Source organism: Ammospiza nelsoni, chromosome 3 (genome assembly GCF_027579445.1).
Source record: "Ammospiza nelsoni isolate bAmmNel1 chromosome 3, bAmmNel1.pri, whole genome shotgun sequence".
In the NCBI taxonomy this organism is placed as follows: Eukaryota; Metazoa; Chordata; class Aves; order Passeriformes; family Passerellidae; genus Ammospiza; species Ammospiza nelsoni.
Genome location: NC_080635.1, coordinates 46014062 through 46032734, shown reverse-complemented (window position 1 = coordinate 46032734; position 18673 = coordinate 46014062). Strand labels below are relative to the sequence as shown.

The following is an 18673-nucleotide window of genomic DNA, read 5'->3' as shown; positions in this document are numbered from 1 at the left end:
CAACCTGCTTCTGTTGTTTCTTGAATGCAGCATATTGGCCAAACAAATTGTTGGAGCTGCTGCAAATACACTGCAAGATAGATATGACCATAATACTGGACTACAAAACACAGGATTAAGCACATAAAAAGTAGCTATCAAAAGAAAGAAAAAAGATTGTAGCATTAAATACAGCAGGTGAAAGTACAAATGAAAGGGTGAATACTTTTATTTAGATTAAGAAGCAATGAAATTGGTAAAATGTGTCTAACCTGTTCCAGGTGAAACAGCACATTAGCTATATCAAGGACCCTTTCCACAGTCTTCTCTGGATCTGACGAATCTTCAGTCCTGTTTGGCAAATCTTTGTAAAGTGCCATCTGCCATCTAATGGCGGGATCCTCAAGCTGCAGGAGAAACATTTCACATGTCACCAAGGCAAGATGTAACAAACAGCTTAACTAGTTGAGAAACAGCTTCAAAGGTAAACTGAAACACTTTATATGGCTAACCTACACATAACCCATCCAGCATCCATTACACTGTGAGAACAAGACTAATTTGTGCAATGCTTTGTACGAGCTTCCAGAAAGCATAAATTGTTTGGGTTGGAAAGCAACTTTAAGGCCATCTACACCCAACGCCTCTGCCATACACAAGGACACCTTCCACGAGAGCAGATTTCTCAAAGTCATGTCCAACTCGGCCTTGAATACTTCCAGAGATGATGTTTCCACATTTTGTATGGGTGACCTGTCCCACAGAACTAAAACACTAATAACCATACAAATAGCAAAAAATTATTGGTCAACAAATAGCACTGGCACCAACAATGAATATAGTATTTGAGGAAAAGTAATGAGTATGAGGTACACAGGCATAATGTATGTAATACACTGCCTTTCCCATTATTAAATGAAACAACACTAAGAGTTGCTCTATTAGTTGGGATTACTTAGTTTTCAGTCATGGAAATTAGTAGTATTGCTATGATCTATTTAAAATTTTTCTTTAATCGTTAGAAAATCCTCATTTTACTGATTATTAGCTAAAAAATTGTAAGTTAATTTGGAAAACTGAAATTCAGATGCATTTGTTTATCAGCCTACAAATTATAAAGAACTGTAAGAAGCAAAACAGTTTTTATCAAGTTTTTCTCTTTACATTTCATTTTTTCTACTTCATTAATTTGTAATTCCCTGTTTTCCAACGGGTGTTTTCTTTTAGGTTTGTTTTGTCTTCCCAGTCCTTCTGCTAATCAAGACTAATGCAACACACTTTGCAAGCATTTACCGTGCCAATGACACTGATGACCCATTTTACTGAGAACTGTGGCCAGTGATCATGCCTGATTCTGCAGCTGCTGTTGCAGACACACTGGCCCAGATGGCTGGAGAACTCAGGGGCTAAACCCTACAGATTTCCCAAGGGCTTGAACTCAACACTTACTTGTCTAAAACTTCTTTGTGAATCCAGATTTCAATTTGTGCCTGAGACAATAATGCTAATTCACCTCCTCAAAACATATTACGATACAAGGCTTACTCAAGTTCCAGGAATGATTAAAAACTTACACAGTTGTTCATTAATAGTTTATTACAACCTAGAAAGACACATTTTGCAGGCATTTCTTCCACCTTTCGGCTTTTCCATTTCTTAACAACTGGCACATCCACAGTCTTTGTTTGAGCATTTGACTGGATCATCATGAATGGATAGTCCACAAAAGACTTTTTAATCACAGGTGGAGATGTCTTTTGATCTGAGGACTCCTCACATTCTATCAAGGTACAGCTTTTTTGTATAGGTAGTTTTCTAAGGGCATGAGTAGTTGGCTTTTCAAGGTGTGAATTAGAATGGCTGGAAGAAGATTTTGGTGACTTGAGCTTCATCCATGTCAAAATGAATGCAAGTTTCATCATCAATTTCTTGAAATAAAAGGCTTGGTACTGAGTAACAGCATGCAGGCATGCAAGGAAAGGAAAGACAGAAACAGGGTGAAGACAAAGGTAGACAAATGCATGAAATAGACGCCATAACATTAATAGCTAAAGATTCAGAAGGATGATTCTTTAACAGTGTAGTACTCCAAAAAGGAATCTAGATAAATTTCATTTTAGCTCTCATGTAAGTAACAGAATGTTAGGTGTCTGTGAGAAGAAGTCATTAACAGAAAACACCATTTAAAGAAAGAATATTGCTATGGTTGGAAGCAAACTAGCCTTTCAAAAAGCAGTATTTTTCCTATATTTTGAAAGCCACTTTACACAAATACCACTATAACTAAGTTACATATTAATTCATAGTAAAAAAATAATAATTTCAATTTATAAGACTATTTGGCCCTCATTCTATTATATCTGATTCAATTAGACAACAAAAGGGTAGTGTATGCATGATGGCATCATTTTTTGTAACAAGAAATATCATCTTGACTGAATAGTGACTGAATCCTAACGACATCAGAGAATTATGGAATAAATTGTATTGTAATTTGTACATAATTACTGAATTTAACGTTAGACGTTATACTTTAAGTAACTAGCTACACACTTATATTTAGTGTTAACTCTAGGATGTGTCACTGATAAATCACCGTTTTGTCTGCAGTTAACTACTTGTCACATACAGGTCTAAATCAGAGCTTTTAAAATTTATTAAAGCGATATGTAAAAAGCTATAAAATAAAGCTAACTACAACTGCAGTTTAGCCTTGTTATCTATGTTTTATGTCGTTCTCTTTCAGATTTTCATCTTCCACTGGGAATTCATTCAAAAATAGGGACTTCTACAGTCACTGATGAAAAGTTTACAATTGGAAAATCCAACAGTGTGGATTTTGGATTAGCTAAAATTACTTTTGTCTTAATTATCAAGGCACTGTGAAATTGCATCAATCTAAGAAATTTAAAAGAAATTTTATTCTCATGTAGTATAAACAGAGAAGATATAAGTTGCTAAACAAGCGCAACCTTTTAATTGAAGCATAGGAAGCTTCTGAAGAGAAAGCACAGACCAAGGTATTAGGATGTATCATGACTTCCAGCAACAAAGCAGTAACAGACAGAAATTTCTTAACAGCAGAACATATCACTGAAGAAACATAACAGAAACTGAAGTAGTTAAAACAGGAGGATAAGTGCTAAACAGCAACATGAAATCCCAGGCAAGACTTGTAACTGCATGGCTCACAAAATTACAATGTACACATACTGAAAATGCCAGAACAGAAATATCTATCACTGTCATTAAGAAAACAGTATTGAAGTTTATACACAAAATCACCTCATGTTCAAAGTTTTTATGTTCATGGCATTCACATTGTTTAAGTACTGATGCTCGTTAAGATATTCAGAAACTGCTTTCTTCCTAGCACTTTGCCTGTTTGTTTTCTGCTTCTCAGTACATAATATTTGCTATATAAGGACAAGTATTTCAAGGTTTTAGGATTTAACCAAATCTTTTGCTTTTGAGTAAACTTTTCTATGTGCAAACCCTATCATTTAAAGCTACTGGATTAAACACTTTTCTTGTTAACACTGCAGAGACATATGGAAAATATGATGGAAGAAAATTAATCTTCACATATTATTCAGGAAGAACCATCCCACGACCAGCTCATCAAAAAAAAAAAAATTATTACTGCCATGCACTGATTGCAGTGGAATCTAGACTTCTGAATGATTCTTAAATACCAGTTCAGAAAAAAAGCACCAGGTTTTCAACTCATGTTTACTCTTTTGTGACCTTTCAATAAGCACAGAAAACAGTAGTTTAGTTTCTCTTGAGGTGAACAAAAGATGGGGAAGAGAGAGGAAGTAGAGGAGAATCCTAAGTAAAGCAAGATGCATGGGTACGATTCCGTCTTTCTTCAGGAGTGGACACAGATGCATAATTTTATTACTCTCCCATATTCTGCCTTCTTTTTCTTTATTTGAAGCATTAATAAAACAGATCCATTATGCTGGCCATTTCAAGACTTTTCCCCTAAAGCTATTCACCTGGCACTAATTGGAATTCAGTAACAGAAATCTATACTTTTTCCCAAAATACCTTATTTTCCCAGGGCTGAAAAGCAGGAACCAAACTGAGAAAACTTGAGATTTTTCACTTTACAGAGTATGTCAAAATGGCAGCTTTCTTTTCATTTACACTTCAAGTTGATACTAAGTAACTTTGAGCATTTTGCAGGCTTTATCTCAAATAGGAGTAGCTGCAGTTTTAACAGTAATAGAACTTCCCTCCATCTCCAGTTTTGTATTAATGGTGCGAATGGAGAGAGATTTGAAGGGCCATATATCATTGTATATAGGGCACGTAAACACACATTAAAAACCTAACATTTAACAGTTAATATTAACAAGTTACTTGACAGAAGAGAATAAGGGACTACAAGTTATCCTAATGAACCAAGGCAGGTTGCCATTATACAGCGCCAACAAATGAATTCAAAGGAAGAAAAATCAAATTTACAAACTGCACATAGATTACCTTGCCCTGAAGGTGAAGATTACTACGGATGACATCTCGTACTTCATCTTCAGTGTCTTTCTGCCAATAGATTACAAATCATATAAATTAAGAATGGAAGGTAATTAGGAAACGTTATGATTCATATAAATATCAACCTGGGGCTTCATAAGATGATGAATGAAACTGACAATGTGAAAGATTGAGAAATATATCAGAGACAAAGCTTTTCTTAACCAAGCTTGCAGGATCAAGTACTGTATGGCATCATGCATATCTGTTCACAGCAACACACTGCATGCGAGCCTGAATTCATATTGCTAACATACACAGACAGAAAGTTTGACCAAATCAAGTCAATAATATGAACACAGCCTGTTATGATTTGAGTTCTCTTTTTTTGCAGAGCTCTTTCATAGCATCCTTTATAGGATTCAGTTCAGCAGTCCAATGGTCCTATAACCCCCTGGAGTGTATAAAGTATTATAGCTTGAAAAAAGGAGTATATTCCAAATTAAAATCAAAGTATTGCACTGTGAGTATATACCCTAAAGAATCACTTCTGAAACAGTCTATCCCTACCTAAATTCTTTCATTCACATGAGAGTGATTAAAAGGAATTAGTTATACTGGGCACAGAAGTTAGGAAACAGCTAGTTCTTAATTTCATGAGAGTCACAAAATCAACTAGATTAGAAAAGACTTTAGAGATCAACTCCAACCAAATTCAAGCTTCATAAAAATATAAAAACCCTATTTTGCATTAAAAATTAAGAAATAACTAGTTCAACTACTGAATGCTATCTCTGTTCATATCCTGATCATTCTGAAATTCATCCATACTGATCATAAGTATGTTCAAATTGAAATATTTTAAGCCATGAGGAAAATATGTAGATATAAACCATAATCACCCACTGTGCCCTTATTAAACAGAGTTATAATCTTGATTCTCTGCATCATGCTGTAAGAATGAACACAGGGTGAAACATTAAAAAAATTAGATTACTAAATATATTTAACTTTTAGAAGTGCAAAAAGAGCACCTACCATGCTAAAACGATTTTTGGCCAGTGCAATTAGCTCTTGGTCTCCAGGAGCACAAATGTTTAGGCCGATTGGAAGCAATCTCTTCAGTGCTGCCACAATGAGAGAGGTCTGCATAGAGTAGCGATCCCCTTTTCGCTTCATCTTCTTCCTTTCCTGGTCAGAAACTGCTGCCTGCAGAATAAAGTAAAGATTAAAAAGACACCAAATCCAATATCAAATAAAAGAATTGTACTAGCAACTTTGTACTTGTCTCTGGTTGGACAGTTTCCTTATTACCTATACAGGTGTGATGTCATCCAGGGGAACTGGCATTTTAACATTGCCAATATTTTGCAATGTGTTACTCAAATGACTGTGTTTTGTGTCTCAACACAGTGTTTTCAATAGATTTCTTCACCAGAAAAAAAAAAAAAAACATAAACTAAATCCCCTCCCCTCAAAAAAAAAAAAAAAAAATTAAACAACAAAAGCTGCTTCTCTGGAATCTTGCTGACTCCTTCCCTTCACAAAGAGAAACATAGGATTACGCTACCTTAGACATCTTAGACTTGGTGTCACTAATAAGGAAAGACATGTTGTTGATTTCATTTTGTACCACAAAGTTCTGCTCTTCCCTTTTGAAATTCTGAAAATATACAAATCTCAGTTAGAAGCATTTATATGAGTCCTCTATCTAAACATACCTTAAATAAAAGTACAAATTAAGTAGAAATCTGTAAAATCCACAAGTTAAAACAAGGGCAGTAAAAATTAACAGATGATCACCCATGTCCTTGAATTTCAGCTTCATTTACATTGCATAACTCAGGTAGTCTACATTTGGGGATTTTCTCCATGTTAGAGAGAAGGAAAGATTTCTCTAGCTATGAAAAAGACATGATAAAAATCTCACTCCTCCTCCAATTCAATATAAAAATATTGTACATGTTTTCCCTTAATAATAAATTAATAATTCATTTTTCCCCATTATAAACTTCCACTATATTCAGGTACACAAGAAAATACTTAAATAAAATACTGAAATTATGAATACACAGGTGATTTCATTATCTGGTATCTACCTATAGTGTAATCACTTCTTGTGCACAGTGTTGTTTATGATAAATGTTACAGCCAAATTCAGGCACAAGTACTGAAGTTATAAGGCATCATGTTCCCCAGACTTGAGACAATTGAAGCTATAGTAAATAAAGAAATTTCATATAGACAAGAGTCCATACAAAGATCTAATGCCTTAAAGCAATTTGGTTCTTTTGGGTTTTTAATTCTTTGTGCTCCAGTATTCACTGAATCAGGTTTTACTTAAGAAGTATCAGTACTTACTAGGTGTGATTAAAAAAAGGTTATGTGGTTAAAATAATTGAAAAGAAAAAATTGGTAAGCATACAAAATGCAATGAGTTTAACACATTAAAAAAAAATCCCAAATAACAAACTAGAATCTGTAAGAAAAATTTCTTTAATCAATTTACTATGTTACAAAAAAACCTATTCAATTCTCTTATTTTCTCTGCAATTTCAAAAGTATTAGAAATGTGACTCATTAATGTCTTCCCATCTGCAGTTTCACTTGTCGTTAATTGTGTTTGACAAATATAACCACTAAATAACTGATCTACCTTTTAAGAAGCCTCACTAAAAAAAAGTATTTACCAAGGAATTACTTACATGAGATTTTGACCAGTAAATGAAAACCTCAGCCACCATGCGGAACAACTCTTCTGCTTCAGGATTGGGCTCTTTGAGCCATTTTGCCCTAATATTTGGTGAAAAGGTGAAAAAGGGGATAATACTCATTGTCTTAATGCTTTGAAATCACTTTTCAACATTTTACAAGGATACAAGTCAACAAAACCAATAATATATGCTTTTAATCCTTTCTGGTAGAAGTGGCTTTTTGATGTCCTATTTCAAACCCTTACAATCCTTTAATATTAATCCTAATTCTAATCCAATAGATCTGGACTGAAATTGTGTTTTGTTTTCTTCTCAAAAAGCCCCCAGCTCCTCCTAAAAGTCAGAAAGCATAAGCTTGGGCAACTGCAAGATTGTCAGACTGAGTAAAAGCCACTTTAATTCAGTGCTAGGCACACCAAGGGACAAGAGGTGGTATCAATAAAAAGGAAGGTTTTATGAGATTCATTGACCTATTCCTCTCCACATACCTGTTATAGTCCACAAATCTAATCAACAAAGGGTAGAAGGCATAGAGGTCCCGTGCCAAAGTGGTGAACTCATCTAGGATGAGCAGTTCAGCCTCCGACATGTCACCTCTGCCTTCTGCTCTTAGATGTTCTTCATCCGATACAACCACTGCTGCCTTTTTCTTTAGTTTATCCATCAGTGGAAGGAAGTGTGTCTTTAAGAGCTGTGGCTTCGCTTTACTTATGATGGGCTGGGAAAACACTATTTAAGGCAATGAATATTATAATATATACCTGGCCACAAAATATAACTAAAACCTTTTACCTTTTCCCACTTTCTTGAAACTTACTTCTATGCTACAGAGCCAAATCCTGCCCCCATTGAAATCAGCAGAAGTTTTGCCAAGAATTAAATGTGGTCAGGATTTCACAAAGTCAATTCACTTTGTCTGAGGGCAGAAATTGCAACTTCACGGACTAAGGCTGCAAGATCATAAAACTTGAAACACCTCTTTACTGGAATCCTGTCAGCATGGTATTTGACTGCATAGTTTTATTGAGCAATGCCAAAGTTGTTTAATGGTATGGATGGATACAAATATAGCTACATAGTGCATGCACAAGTTTTCTCAGCTGCTGACTCCTGCTTTGAACCTTGCTTGAGCGAAGGAGAGATGGAAAGCATGCTCTGGTTATTTGAAAACCCATGGAAACGTCTTGCCTGTATTTCTTCTGCACACTAAGTCTTGTATGTAGACACAAATGGGAGTGATTCAACTGATTCATTTCAGACTTGTCAGCACAAGCTTTTTGAAAATCTACTCATAATAACAGTTATGTAAATTAGCACTTCAACTGGGCCCATTGGTACCAAACCATTTGTAACACACTGATTAAATTATACAGAAGTTTGGGCAGTTGCTTCCTATTCTTAGAGTGCATTACATTGCTAATTCTCAAAACACTAGGCATTCTGAATGCTGCCATGAATAAAATTACTACTACAGTAAATACTGGAAAGTCATAAGTCTAATTGAAAAATTGAATCCACATCACTGAAGTGACTTTTCCTCAGAGATTGTAACACTGAGAATTAAAGTGTTTTAAAATTAATTTCAAGTGTTCACCAGATGATAGTCAATGTAACTATTACTAAATGACATGAGAATTTCAACATTTCTTTGTAATGAATATATGTTAGATATATGCCTTCAAACCCAGGTTTTAAGAATCCAGCACTCATACAGAATAGTAAGGAACTGTATAATGCCTGCAAATGAAAATTTGCTATATAATGAAAATGGGGCTAAAATACTACAGTCCTTGAATTTAATATACTGCAAAAGGCACATGTGTATATTCTATGGAAAAAGAAATGTTCTAATGTAGTTCCTACATTACTTATAGAGAGATTAAAGCATACTGCTTATACTGCTTTTTCTTTATACTTGGTATTTCTGGTTCATCCAGATCTGTATTGTTTAAAAATGTAAAAATATGAGTGTTCTTCTATTCCAGCTTTAACAGGGTAAATACAGAGAGATTCAGAGTCTCTGTGTGTGTATATACATTCTGAATATACACACACATTTGCTTGATAGTTGATTTATTTTCACATCTTACCTGCCAACCTCTTCATCCAGGCTCCTTCATCAATACCGAGGTTGTTATAGATGATTTTCAATATGTTACCCAACAGAGTGTTCATGTGCTCTGACGTCAAGGCTGTGCAACACATTTCAGCCTTGTCAGGATTGTTCTCAGGCCCATGCTCCCACCAGTGTGACATGTAACTACACAGCATGGGCAGTATGACTTCCATGATGTGTGGCATTTGTGTGTAACGAATACCGGATTCTGCCAGTTCCACTATTTCTTCCATCAGTTTCATCAAGGAAGGAATGTTTGGGCAAACCTCTTCTACACTAGTTGGCAAATTGAGAACTGTTGAAAAAAAAATACCAAATGTCAATAAACTAGGTCATAAAAGGAGAACAATTCTCTTCAGCTGCTATTCAATACAACTTCTCTTTTCTGTTTACATTTGCACCCTCGTGATACAAAGGAAACATACCAAACATAACACTAAAAGACACATCCTTTCATACTGTTGAGCAATAAACTGTTTGTATGAACAGTTCTGTAATTAAAATTTCTATATGAAAACTTCAACAATGTAAATATTGTGGAATGAATTCATAGAAATCAGATGCAATTTTCTATACACAAAATAAACCTTAAATTTCAAAATCCCTTCCAGCGTAAGTAAGTTTTGCTGTTGAGAAAACAAATTGATACAATTAAATATCTCTCAACAATACATCAGATGAGATCTGGAATTCTAATAGAACAAACAGAAACCATTGCCTACCCTAACAAATTGAGCAGATTTGAGAAACTGATTCTAGAGATGAATATGTGATTGTATATGTTTACTTTTGAATTCATTTGAATTTTTAGTTCCTTCCTCTGAAAAGGCACTGCAGTTGATTTTTGAGGCAGTTTCTTTCATGTACAAAAAAATATCTGCGAGCACAATCTGCAGCTCCTGAATGTTTAGCTGTTTAGCATACAGACACATACCATGACACACACAGGTATCTATAGAGCAAAAATTTAGCCTGCAACTTGTGAATACAAGTGTCTCTACCAGCATCCCACAACTCCTTGTTGTCTTTTTTGCCAAGCAGTATCTTCTTCTGTTTAGAGCAAATACATTTTACACTGACATCACACAGTCTCCTTAAAGATTATGCAATTTTGGACAAAACATTCAAATTTCTGTTAAAAGTCATGACAGTAGAGTGGAATGTATATGTATATAGTAAGTATGCATAATTGTTGGTATTTTAAAGTTTGGAAACTAGAGCTCCTTGGAGAAAAAATCAGTTATGCTCCCTTTTTTAAAAAATAAAGGTGAAGTTATAAAATTGTTGCCATTATAAACTGACATCTTACACGAACATACACTATCATCTCTGTGTATCTGTAAGATGATACAGATTCAGCATATATGCAGAGCTGGTGAAGTCCTACTGCAACTTCTATTTATTTCAGGAACAGTTTGTGCATGTGACCTTATTCAACAATCATGTTGCAGCATAAGAAACATCAAGAATGGAATAAAAAGATATATGTAAAGTAAACATACATAATGTCACTGTAAAACATCTGTACTGCCCTTTATGTCAAACAAAATTACAACCAATCTACATACTAGTCTGCTATTTTTTTAATTTATAAGGGCATAATATGTAATTAATACAGCAAAGCTATTTTCCTTCAGTTGCAAGCATGTTTTAGGGACCCAAAACTGTTTATGTAAACTGAGGAACCAAAGCTCCTGACAAGAATGCTTAATTTTATGATCAAATATAGAATATCTGAGGTACTAAAAATGTGCAGTCTCTTCATCAATTAAATTCCAAAGTGGTATTTTGAGAATGGTATCTCAAAATTAACATATCAGTAGCATTAGGAACATATAATGATCAGTTTTACCAGACTGAGAAAAGAAATTGATTAGAAAATTGATTTAGAAAGAAAGATTTAGAAAATAAATTAATCCATGAAATTACAAGAAAATTCTTGCATTATAAAATGTATGCAAAATCATGCATCTTAAGGCAAGCAGCGTTTATAGTGAAATCATGTTTTCATAACCATGATGTCAGTTTCTGGAAATACCTGCTCTATCTCTTGCATTCTTGGTATTGTAGATTGAGTAGATATTATGTTTGTTCAAATGAGTTTCCAAAAAAGCCACTGGAAATGCCCCTGAGAAAGCAGCCAAGCACTCTCCTAGTGCTGATCGTTGCCTGTGAATTAACAAACACCATTAGTGACACACATCCTTGATCACAGAGCCACAGAATGGGTAAGGTTGGAAGGGACCACCAGTGGAGTCAGCTGCTAAGTACAGACTGACCACACCTTGGGGTTGTGTTCTGAGATCGATGCATTTCAAAGAGAAGCCACGACATTACTGAGATCATCAACACAAGAACATGTACTTGGAAAAGACGTCTAGCAACCCTCTGCTAATATACGAATGATATGTAAAGACAAAATCTCAAAGGTGGCCTACACAGCTTACAGAAAATGAAAAATATGCAGGGGAAACCAAAGTAATTATAAAAACGCCTTCTGATCTATTACTTTCTTATCAACTTTACTGACTGCATAATCCCTAGAATTAAGAAAAAGCTACAGGATAGAACAAAAGAACAAAATCAACTATCATTTTATCTAAGTGATATTTCACTTTTCTAAGAAATAATGATAATCACTTTTATGCTTAGTCTAGAATGAAAGTCAAGTTCTTCTGTTAGTGGAAAATTGTTTCTAATGATCGAGAGCTCTGAAATTTTATCACAAAGCCATTGCCTTAATATCTTCAACTATATGACATTTATTTGATAATCAAAATTCTTTGTGTGTCAAAATTTTTAAAAGCCTGCTTCTAGGAAGAAGTAAGTGATGCCCTCCCTGTCACTTCACTTGGGTTCTTCACGACAGCTATATTAGTCTTTCTAATTTTCAGTTTAATTGATCACAGCAGAATTTAGAAAGGTGAGAAATCCCTAGCTGAGACCAAATCACACATGTGACAGAAATTCAAGAGAATTTGAACTCAGGAGAAACATGAACTTTCAAGTTAAAAGGAAAAAAATACCTCAAAACTGATCTTGTGATTTAACAAGGTTCATCCTGGGTCTATAGTTTATCTCGGTCTTGAAGATTTTATTCTTTATAGATCTAACTCATTAAACTTGATTTTGTTAAATCTAACTTCATTCCCATTATCACTCATACTGTTTTCTCCTTCCTTTTTCCCCCCCTTTTCATTAGGTCTTCATAAGCAAAACATACATCCATCACACACCTGAGAACAGCATGTGCTTTTTGATTTTGGTGGCAGACAATCATACACAAAAATTATTGGTTACACTGATATATTTTGTCTTCAAAAGAAATCCTATATCCTTTATTTGCCAAAGAGCAAAATAAATTAATTTTATGTCCTTAATGAAATCAAGGAGACCTGATTTTCCACATATTTGGGGGGTTTCTTTACTTAAATTTTGGTCCCAACAATTTTTCATACTGTTGCCTGTGATACCAGCACCAAGTAAGCAAAGATATGTCAAGGGGCTGCTCTGGAGTTATGCACAGGTTGATCTGCTCGAGTGTCACTTCCTAGACACTGAACTTCCTAGACTGCTGCTGCCAATATCTGAAATTAATCCATTCTGTTTAGCTGCCTTCAGAACAGTGTTAGGCACTACAGTGCAACTCTTTCGTTTTAAAATTTGAATTTTTCAGGTGTCTGTATTTTATGATCAAACATGGCTTACAAAGATCAAATGCAACTTGAAAGGAGGTTAGCAGATACAGAGATGTATAAAACAGCAATTGCAATGCTTCATTTACCTGGGTAACAGCTAGAAAACAAATAGCGTTTTACAAGTGACAAAATTAAATTTAGGGTAATGAGAAAAAAAAATACATCACAATTACACATTATAGACGGAAGAATATAACAACTCCCGAGCTGAATGACATAATTTTACAATACCTTAGTTAACCCTTAAATCAAGTGCTGTTCATTATAAAGTCAGATAATAATTTTTTAAATTTTTATTTTAATTAGGAAAAGTATTTTGAAAAACAAATAATGCAATATTTCAAACATATTATAGTACATGGATTTGCATTCCACTTAACATCTGAGCACATCGATATTTTCTTTCAAGATAGCTTTTCAATAATACTCTTCTATATTAATTTCTGAACTGAAAATTCATAATGCTAAATATAAATGCAAATATTAAAACCAGAAGTATTATTTTCCTGCTTACCTCTCAACATAGATACTCTTGCTGGTTCCTAGAGCATATAAACTGGCCAATATTCTGTAACAAGAGACCTGAACATCTTCCACTAAAGAGAAGAAGAAAACTATATTTACAAAGAGATTTTTCTTTGCAATACATTCCCAAAGAATTAAAATAAATTACTTCAGATAATAACGGAATTATAAATATTAAGCTAACAAATGCAATCCACAGAAATTACCCACTAAATACAAAGTCTTTGGATGTCCAAGTGCTATACTTTTTACTCAAAATTTCCATTTACTTAAATATCATGTTAATACGTAAAATAGTAAACCTATTCCACTAGTAGATTAATTTTATTAAATTAATGTCATACCAACTCTTCACACATGACACCTTTACAAACAGAATACCTCTGTGCAAAATAAAGGCAATCCTGTTAAACAGATATTTAATTATTTTAATAACAGGGTTTTTGTTTTTTTCATTTAGGCAGAGATAGCAGATAATAGCATGTACTTAATTTACACATTAAACTTACAAAGGATTAAAAACAATAAATAATAATTTATTCCATATGAATACTTCACCAAAAGATGTTTTAACATTATCAAGTAATTCAGTCATAAATCTGTAAGAGTAACCTTAACAACTATTTGGAAAAATGCTTTTGTAATGCACTCTGCAGTAACAGTGTAACAGTGTAAGTACCATCAAGAAGGACAACACTCCCATACATTCTTGCCTGAGATATCTTTTGTAGTCTCTTCTACAGTGCTAATTTCATCCCTCAACATGCAATTAATGAAATATTGTGAGTAAAACAAGGTAAGACTGCATGGGCTGGAGAGCCTACAAGATATTGTATCAAAGCTACAAGCCCAGCCCGTTATTGTACTGTGATTTGAGTTCAGATCATCTCAGAGTTCACTGTTTTTTACATCGTAATAGTAACCTCAGGTACATTGACCCATCTTTGTACATGACCCACCCAGGGAGTATACTCTAACCAGTAACATCAGGTACAAGCACCAGGTCAAGATGCTTGTACAAAGAAGATAAATCTTACTCTTAACAAAATGTAAAGAGAAGTTGTGTGTAAGAAAAATTAGTCTTTCCACTATGCTCTAGACAAAATAAATAGGCCCAATTTTAAATAATTATTCTTTCCCAGTTCATGAATTCTAAATTTGGTGTTTTACCCCAGTCCAATGTATGTAGAATAGCTGATTAAGAACACCAACCTAAGTGATAAAGAATTCAAAGCTAAATATTAAATTCCAAAACATGGGATACCAGAGGCCAAAAATTATACAAGGCATGAACACGCTGATGACTGAAAAAGTGGTTTATGATGAAAAAATTACTTTTTCTGGATACCATCAAAGTCTCTGGAATTTTACAGAAATAGTTCAATAAAATAAGTGGATATTTACATCTCATTACTTTCAAATCCATGAATTCAAGTCCAAATTTTTGAAGAGTTCTGCTACTTTAAATAATACTTTTTATACATTCTAAAAAGAGAAAAATGTAACTCGGTATTCTGTTCCTCCAAGTACTTCTCATGGATTTTCATAACTGAGTCACAGAGTTAGCTATGCAGGATAGGATTTCCCCCTTTAGTGCCATCTGGACAGTAATACTTCTGTGAGTTCCTGAAATATATAAAATGCCATTTTTGTTCTCAGGCTGCAAAGTCCGCAAAATTTTGGCTGCAAAATTTTTGGTTTGGGGGGAATAAAGGACCATTGAATCCACTACAATCAGAACCTTTACAGAAATCCAATATCCAGACTTTCATATACGCTCCCTTCTCTGGTATCTGAATTCTTCAGGATCTCCTTCCACTTTTCCTTTTTCCCTAGAATTGTCAGAATTTAAGAAGCCACCCAGATTCCCCTCTAAACTGAACTGAGGTGCATGTATGATGGTGCAACACCATTCTTGTAGTATTTATAGATGGAGTAAAGACAAAGTAACTTACACAAAGTGAATTCTCACACATGAAGAAAGTCACAGCAAATATATGATAAAGTAATTAACAAAATTGATCCTTCTGACTGTGTAATCATGGACACATCTGCTTCACTATTTATTCAGAGTCCACTAAAATCTGCAGACTGTTTTTTGGTCAATTGCTGCAAATATTTGATTAAATCAATAAAAATTTTGTCAAAATGACACAGGATTTGTCGTTCTTTAATAGAATTGAGAGTCTAGTAACGCTTACTGCATGACACTATAGATATTTTAATGGTGTGGACATTCTGCATATATATATATAAGATAATATGATACATACATATCAAATCTTCCCCAAACTGGTGCTGTCCAATATGCTCAAATAATGAAGATAGCACTGGCAGGAGAGCAACTGTGGTATAATTAATGATTTGTGTAACTCCTTTTGGCTGGTTTCTGCTGTGTGTAAACTGGCCTTGTTTAAGATTTTCCATAGTTTTCTCCAGATCCTCAGCAGCATTGTCCAAAAATGCTCTCAATGCCATCCTAACAGATTCCAGACCAGTTTTCATCACAGTCCTGTTTATATCATGCAAAAAGAATGAAAAGGAATATTATGTTATACAAGCATGGAAGAAAGCTTAGTCTTCGATTATATGAAATAGATAATTGAGATCTGAAGAAAAATATTTCATCTTTTAACATTGTAAAATCTCCTCAGAGCAGAATAACTGACTGAAAACAAGTTTCACAGGTATCCTGCAGAACACAGGGATACTTTATCTGTTTTCCTGCCAAGCAAACAGTCCTTTGGAATTTATAAAGTGATTCATTTGCCTTCAGAGAGGAAAAAACCCAAAAACTACAGAACAAAAATAAAAATTAGTAAGTCTGTGATTTCTGACTCTAGAAAGAGAAGAATCATCTCAAGGTAAAAGTCAGAAAATCTTCCTAATTAAAGCAGTCACATTTCCATCTCCAGAACAATGGCATGAGAAAGGAATGAGTAAAAACAACCATATATGTTAAAATCAAATCAATCAATGCATTTATTATGTGACTATAGCACAATTGATCAACAATGGAAAGATGCAATACAGGAGAATTATTACCTTATGTGATTAACTAGGTCAATTACAAAGATCCTTTGTTTAAAGAAAGTATCCATTTAGGCATGTGTGAAATAAATTGAGGTGATGCTCTTTTGTAAATTCAGAAGCAGTCCAGTTCTTTTAGTCTGATTGTTTATTTTAAAGAGTGAATATATACAGTGTCAAGAGCAGTATCTTTAAACTTCCGTGTTCCCTCCATTAATTCCTTAATCTCCATCTGGAGCTATTTCCACATCTCTACCCAGAGCTGAATTAGTGACCTTCACTTGTGTCTGTATTCTGTCTGTGTGATTGCATGGACCATGGACAATTTAAGACAAAAAACCCAAGATATTGCAAAATAAAGGCATACCATGCAAGAGCTGAGCCATATTAATGGCCATGATCATGACTCTACCCCGTAGGAAATGGAATATAAAACTTGTCCATAAAAGCAACTGCTAAGATATTGAGAAAGAGAACTATATGCACATAACACACGCAATTGTTTTGAGACTTTATGCTAAGTGAAAAAAATTTCCTTAAAATTTCCATGGAGGCAGTTTAAGATACCATATTTTGTTTAAAAATGCAAAAATGTAAAAATCAGCTCTCAGCAGAGATGGCTGACTTCACAGGAAATGAAAAGCAACACATTACTCTCCAATATATCAATGTTGTCTCATCCATAAACCTCAGAAGAATAGCTCAAGCAGCTCAATTTAACATAAAAGTAGCCCTGTATTCTAGGCAAAGGGTTTTGCTTTTTTTCAAATTAGAACCTGAATTAATTTTGCAAAGAAGACACTCGATGAGACAGGTTTACTGTGCATTTAACTCCTGAATTTTTTGATTAAACAGTGTAAGGAAAATAATAAAATATTTCTAACTTTATTTTGGTTTTGAGAAAGTCACATGATTAAAACCACATAATGTAACAATCAGAAGTTTCTGGACACCACTGATCCATAGTAAAATTTAAAGTGCAACCTATAAATATTGTCCTGTCAAATCCTAGTAATGGACCTGTTTTGCAATGGGATTTCTTTTCAGCACTGTAACTTCTCAAGTTGAAAATTTGTCGCCTTACAAAGGTAGCCCAAATGTAACTGCACATTACGCTCTTCAGTGATTTTCCTTGTACTTTAGAAAATATAAGCAGTGTTACCTTGCATCCAAAGTCTGTCCCAGTATGTGAAGACAGTTGACTATTGATGTTGCATCATTTCCTAGAGAGGGAGGAAAATTATCCACCAATTAAGCTGAGCATAGCGTGTAACTTATTGACACACTGCTAACTGTACCCCTGGATTTAATGAAAGAATAAATGACATAGCAGAAGAGCAACTGAACTTCTGCATCATTTCATGTTAAAGAACATGCAGTTTTTTGTCTTAGCCTTGTTTACACAAATGCAGGAACTAGAGGCAGGAAAGCATCTCATAAAATAGCTGAGGCAGTTAAGATGGAAGCACTTAAATGTGGGGTTAATTAAAGCTGCAGTGTATTTTCTGGTTTCCATTTGAGTTCTCTAAGTTTTCCTTTAATTAATTCAAGTTTATCTGATTATTTATCTTCCCCCTCTCAGTAACATAAAAGCAGTTAACTTTCCAAAGTTGCTATTGCAACTTCCTGCTATTACAGGAAGAGAACACTTATAAAAAAAGTCATTAACAAAGTTCATTCCCTGATGTTCCCCCTAGTCTGCAGTTATTTATAGCTTAATTGGATCCACACAAATAAGAGTCCCTGACATAACACATATTCTGTAATTTTTTTTCCCATTTAGGTATGCAAAAAGAGGACTTACATACAAGAAGCCTTCTATACATATGTACATCCCAAAATGCAGCAGGTACAAGCCTCTTTCCTCTAAGAACACTTTTTAAATCCAGAATAGATGTATACTATACAAATTTGAACCACATTTGGGCCTATTTGAAAATTAACTTTCTAAAATGAAATTATGCAAAAATAAAACTGTCTTTCCTTGCTTTTCTTTAAATTTTCTTAAAAAAAATGTAGAAACAAATTGAATGTTTAAGAAAGATTTCTGAAAATATTTCTATCTGCACACAGTGCTACAGCATACTGTATTTTCTCACTCATGGTTATTTCTTAAAAATACAAGCAAA

General features: G+C 34.1%; 1 protein-coding gene across 3 annotated transcripts in view; it reads right to left on the bottom strand.

The window, feature by feature from the left end:
* Window positions 1-18673, bottom strand: part of RYR2 (ryanodine receptor 2) — a 379644-nt gene that overhangs the window by 64794 nt on the left and 296177 nt on the right. For all 3 annotated transcript variants that reach the window (XM_059468881.1, XM_059468880.1, XM_059468882.1), the window contains exons 63-73: window positions 17707-17767; window positions 15788-16026; window positions 13504-13585; window positions 11330-11460; window positions 9266-9586; window positions 7664-7904; window positions 7167-7254; window positions 6032-6124; window positions 5500-5670; window positions 4471-4530; window positions 252-386 (exon numbers count right to left, since the gene is read on the bottom strand). In XM_059468881.1, coding sequence (XP_059324864.1) covers window positions 252-386; window positions 4471-4530; window positions 5500-5670; window positions 6032-6124; window positions 7167-7254; window positions 7664-7904; window positions 9266-9586; window positions 11330-11460; window positions 13504-13585; window positions 15788-16026; window positions 17707-17767 — 1622 coding nt within the window. The remainder of the gene's footprint in view (window positions 1-251; window positions 387-4470; window positions 4531-5499; window positions 5671-6031; window positions 6125-7166; window positions 7255-7663; window positions 7905-9265; window positions 9587-11329; window positions 11461-13503; window positions 13586-15787; window positions 16027-17706; window positions 17768-18673) is intronic.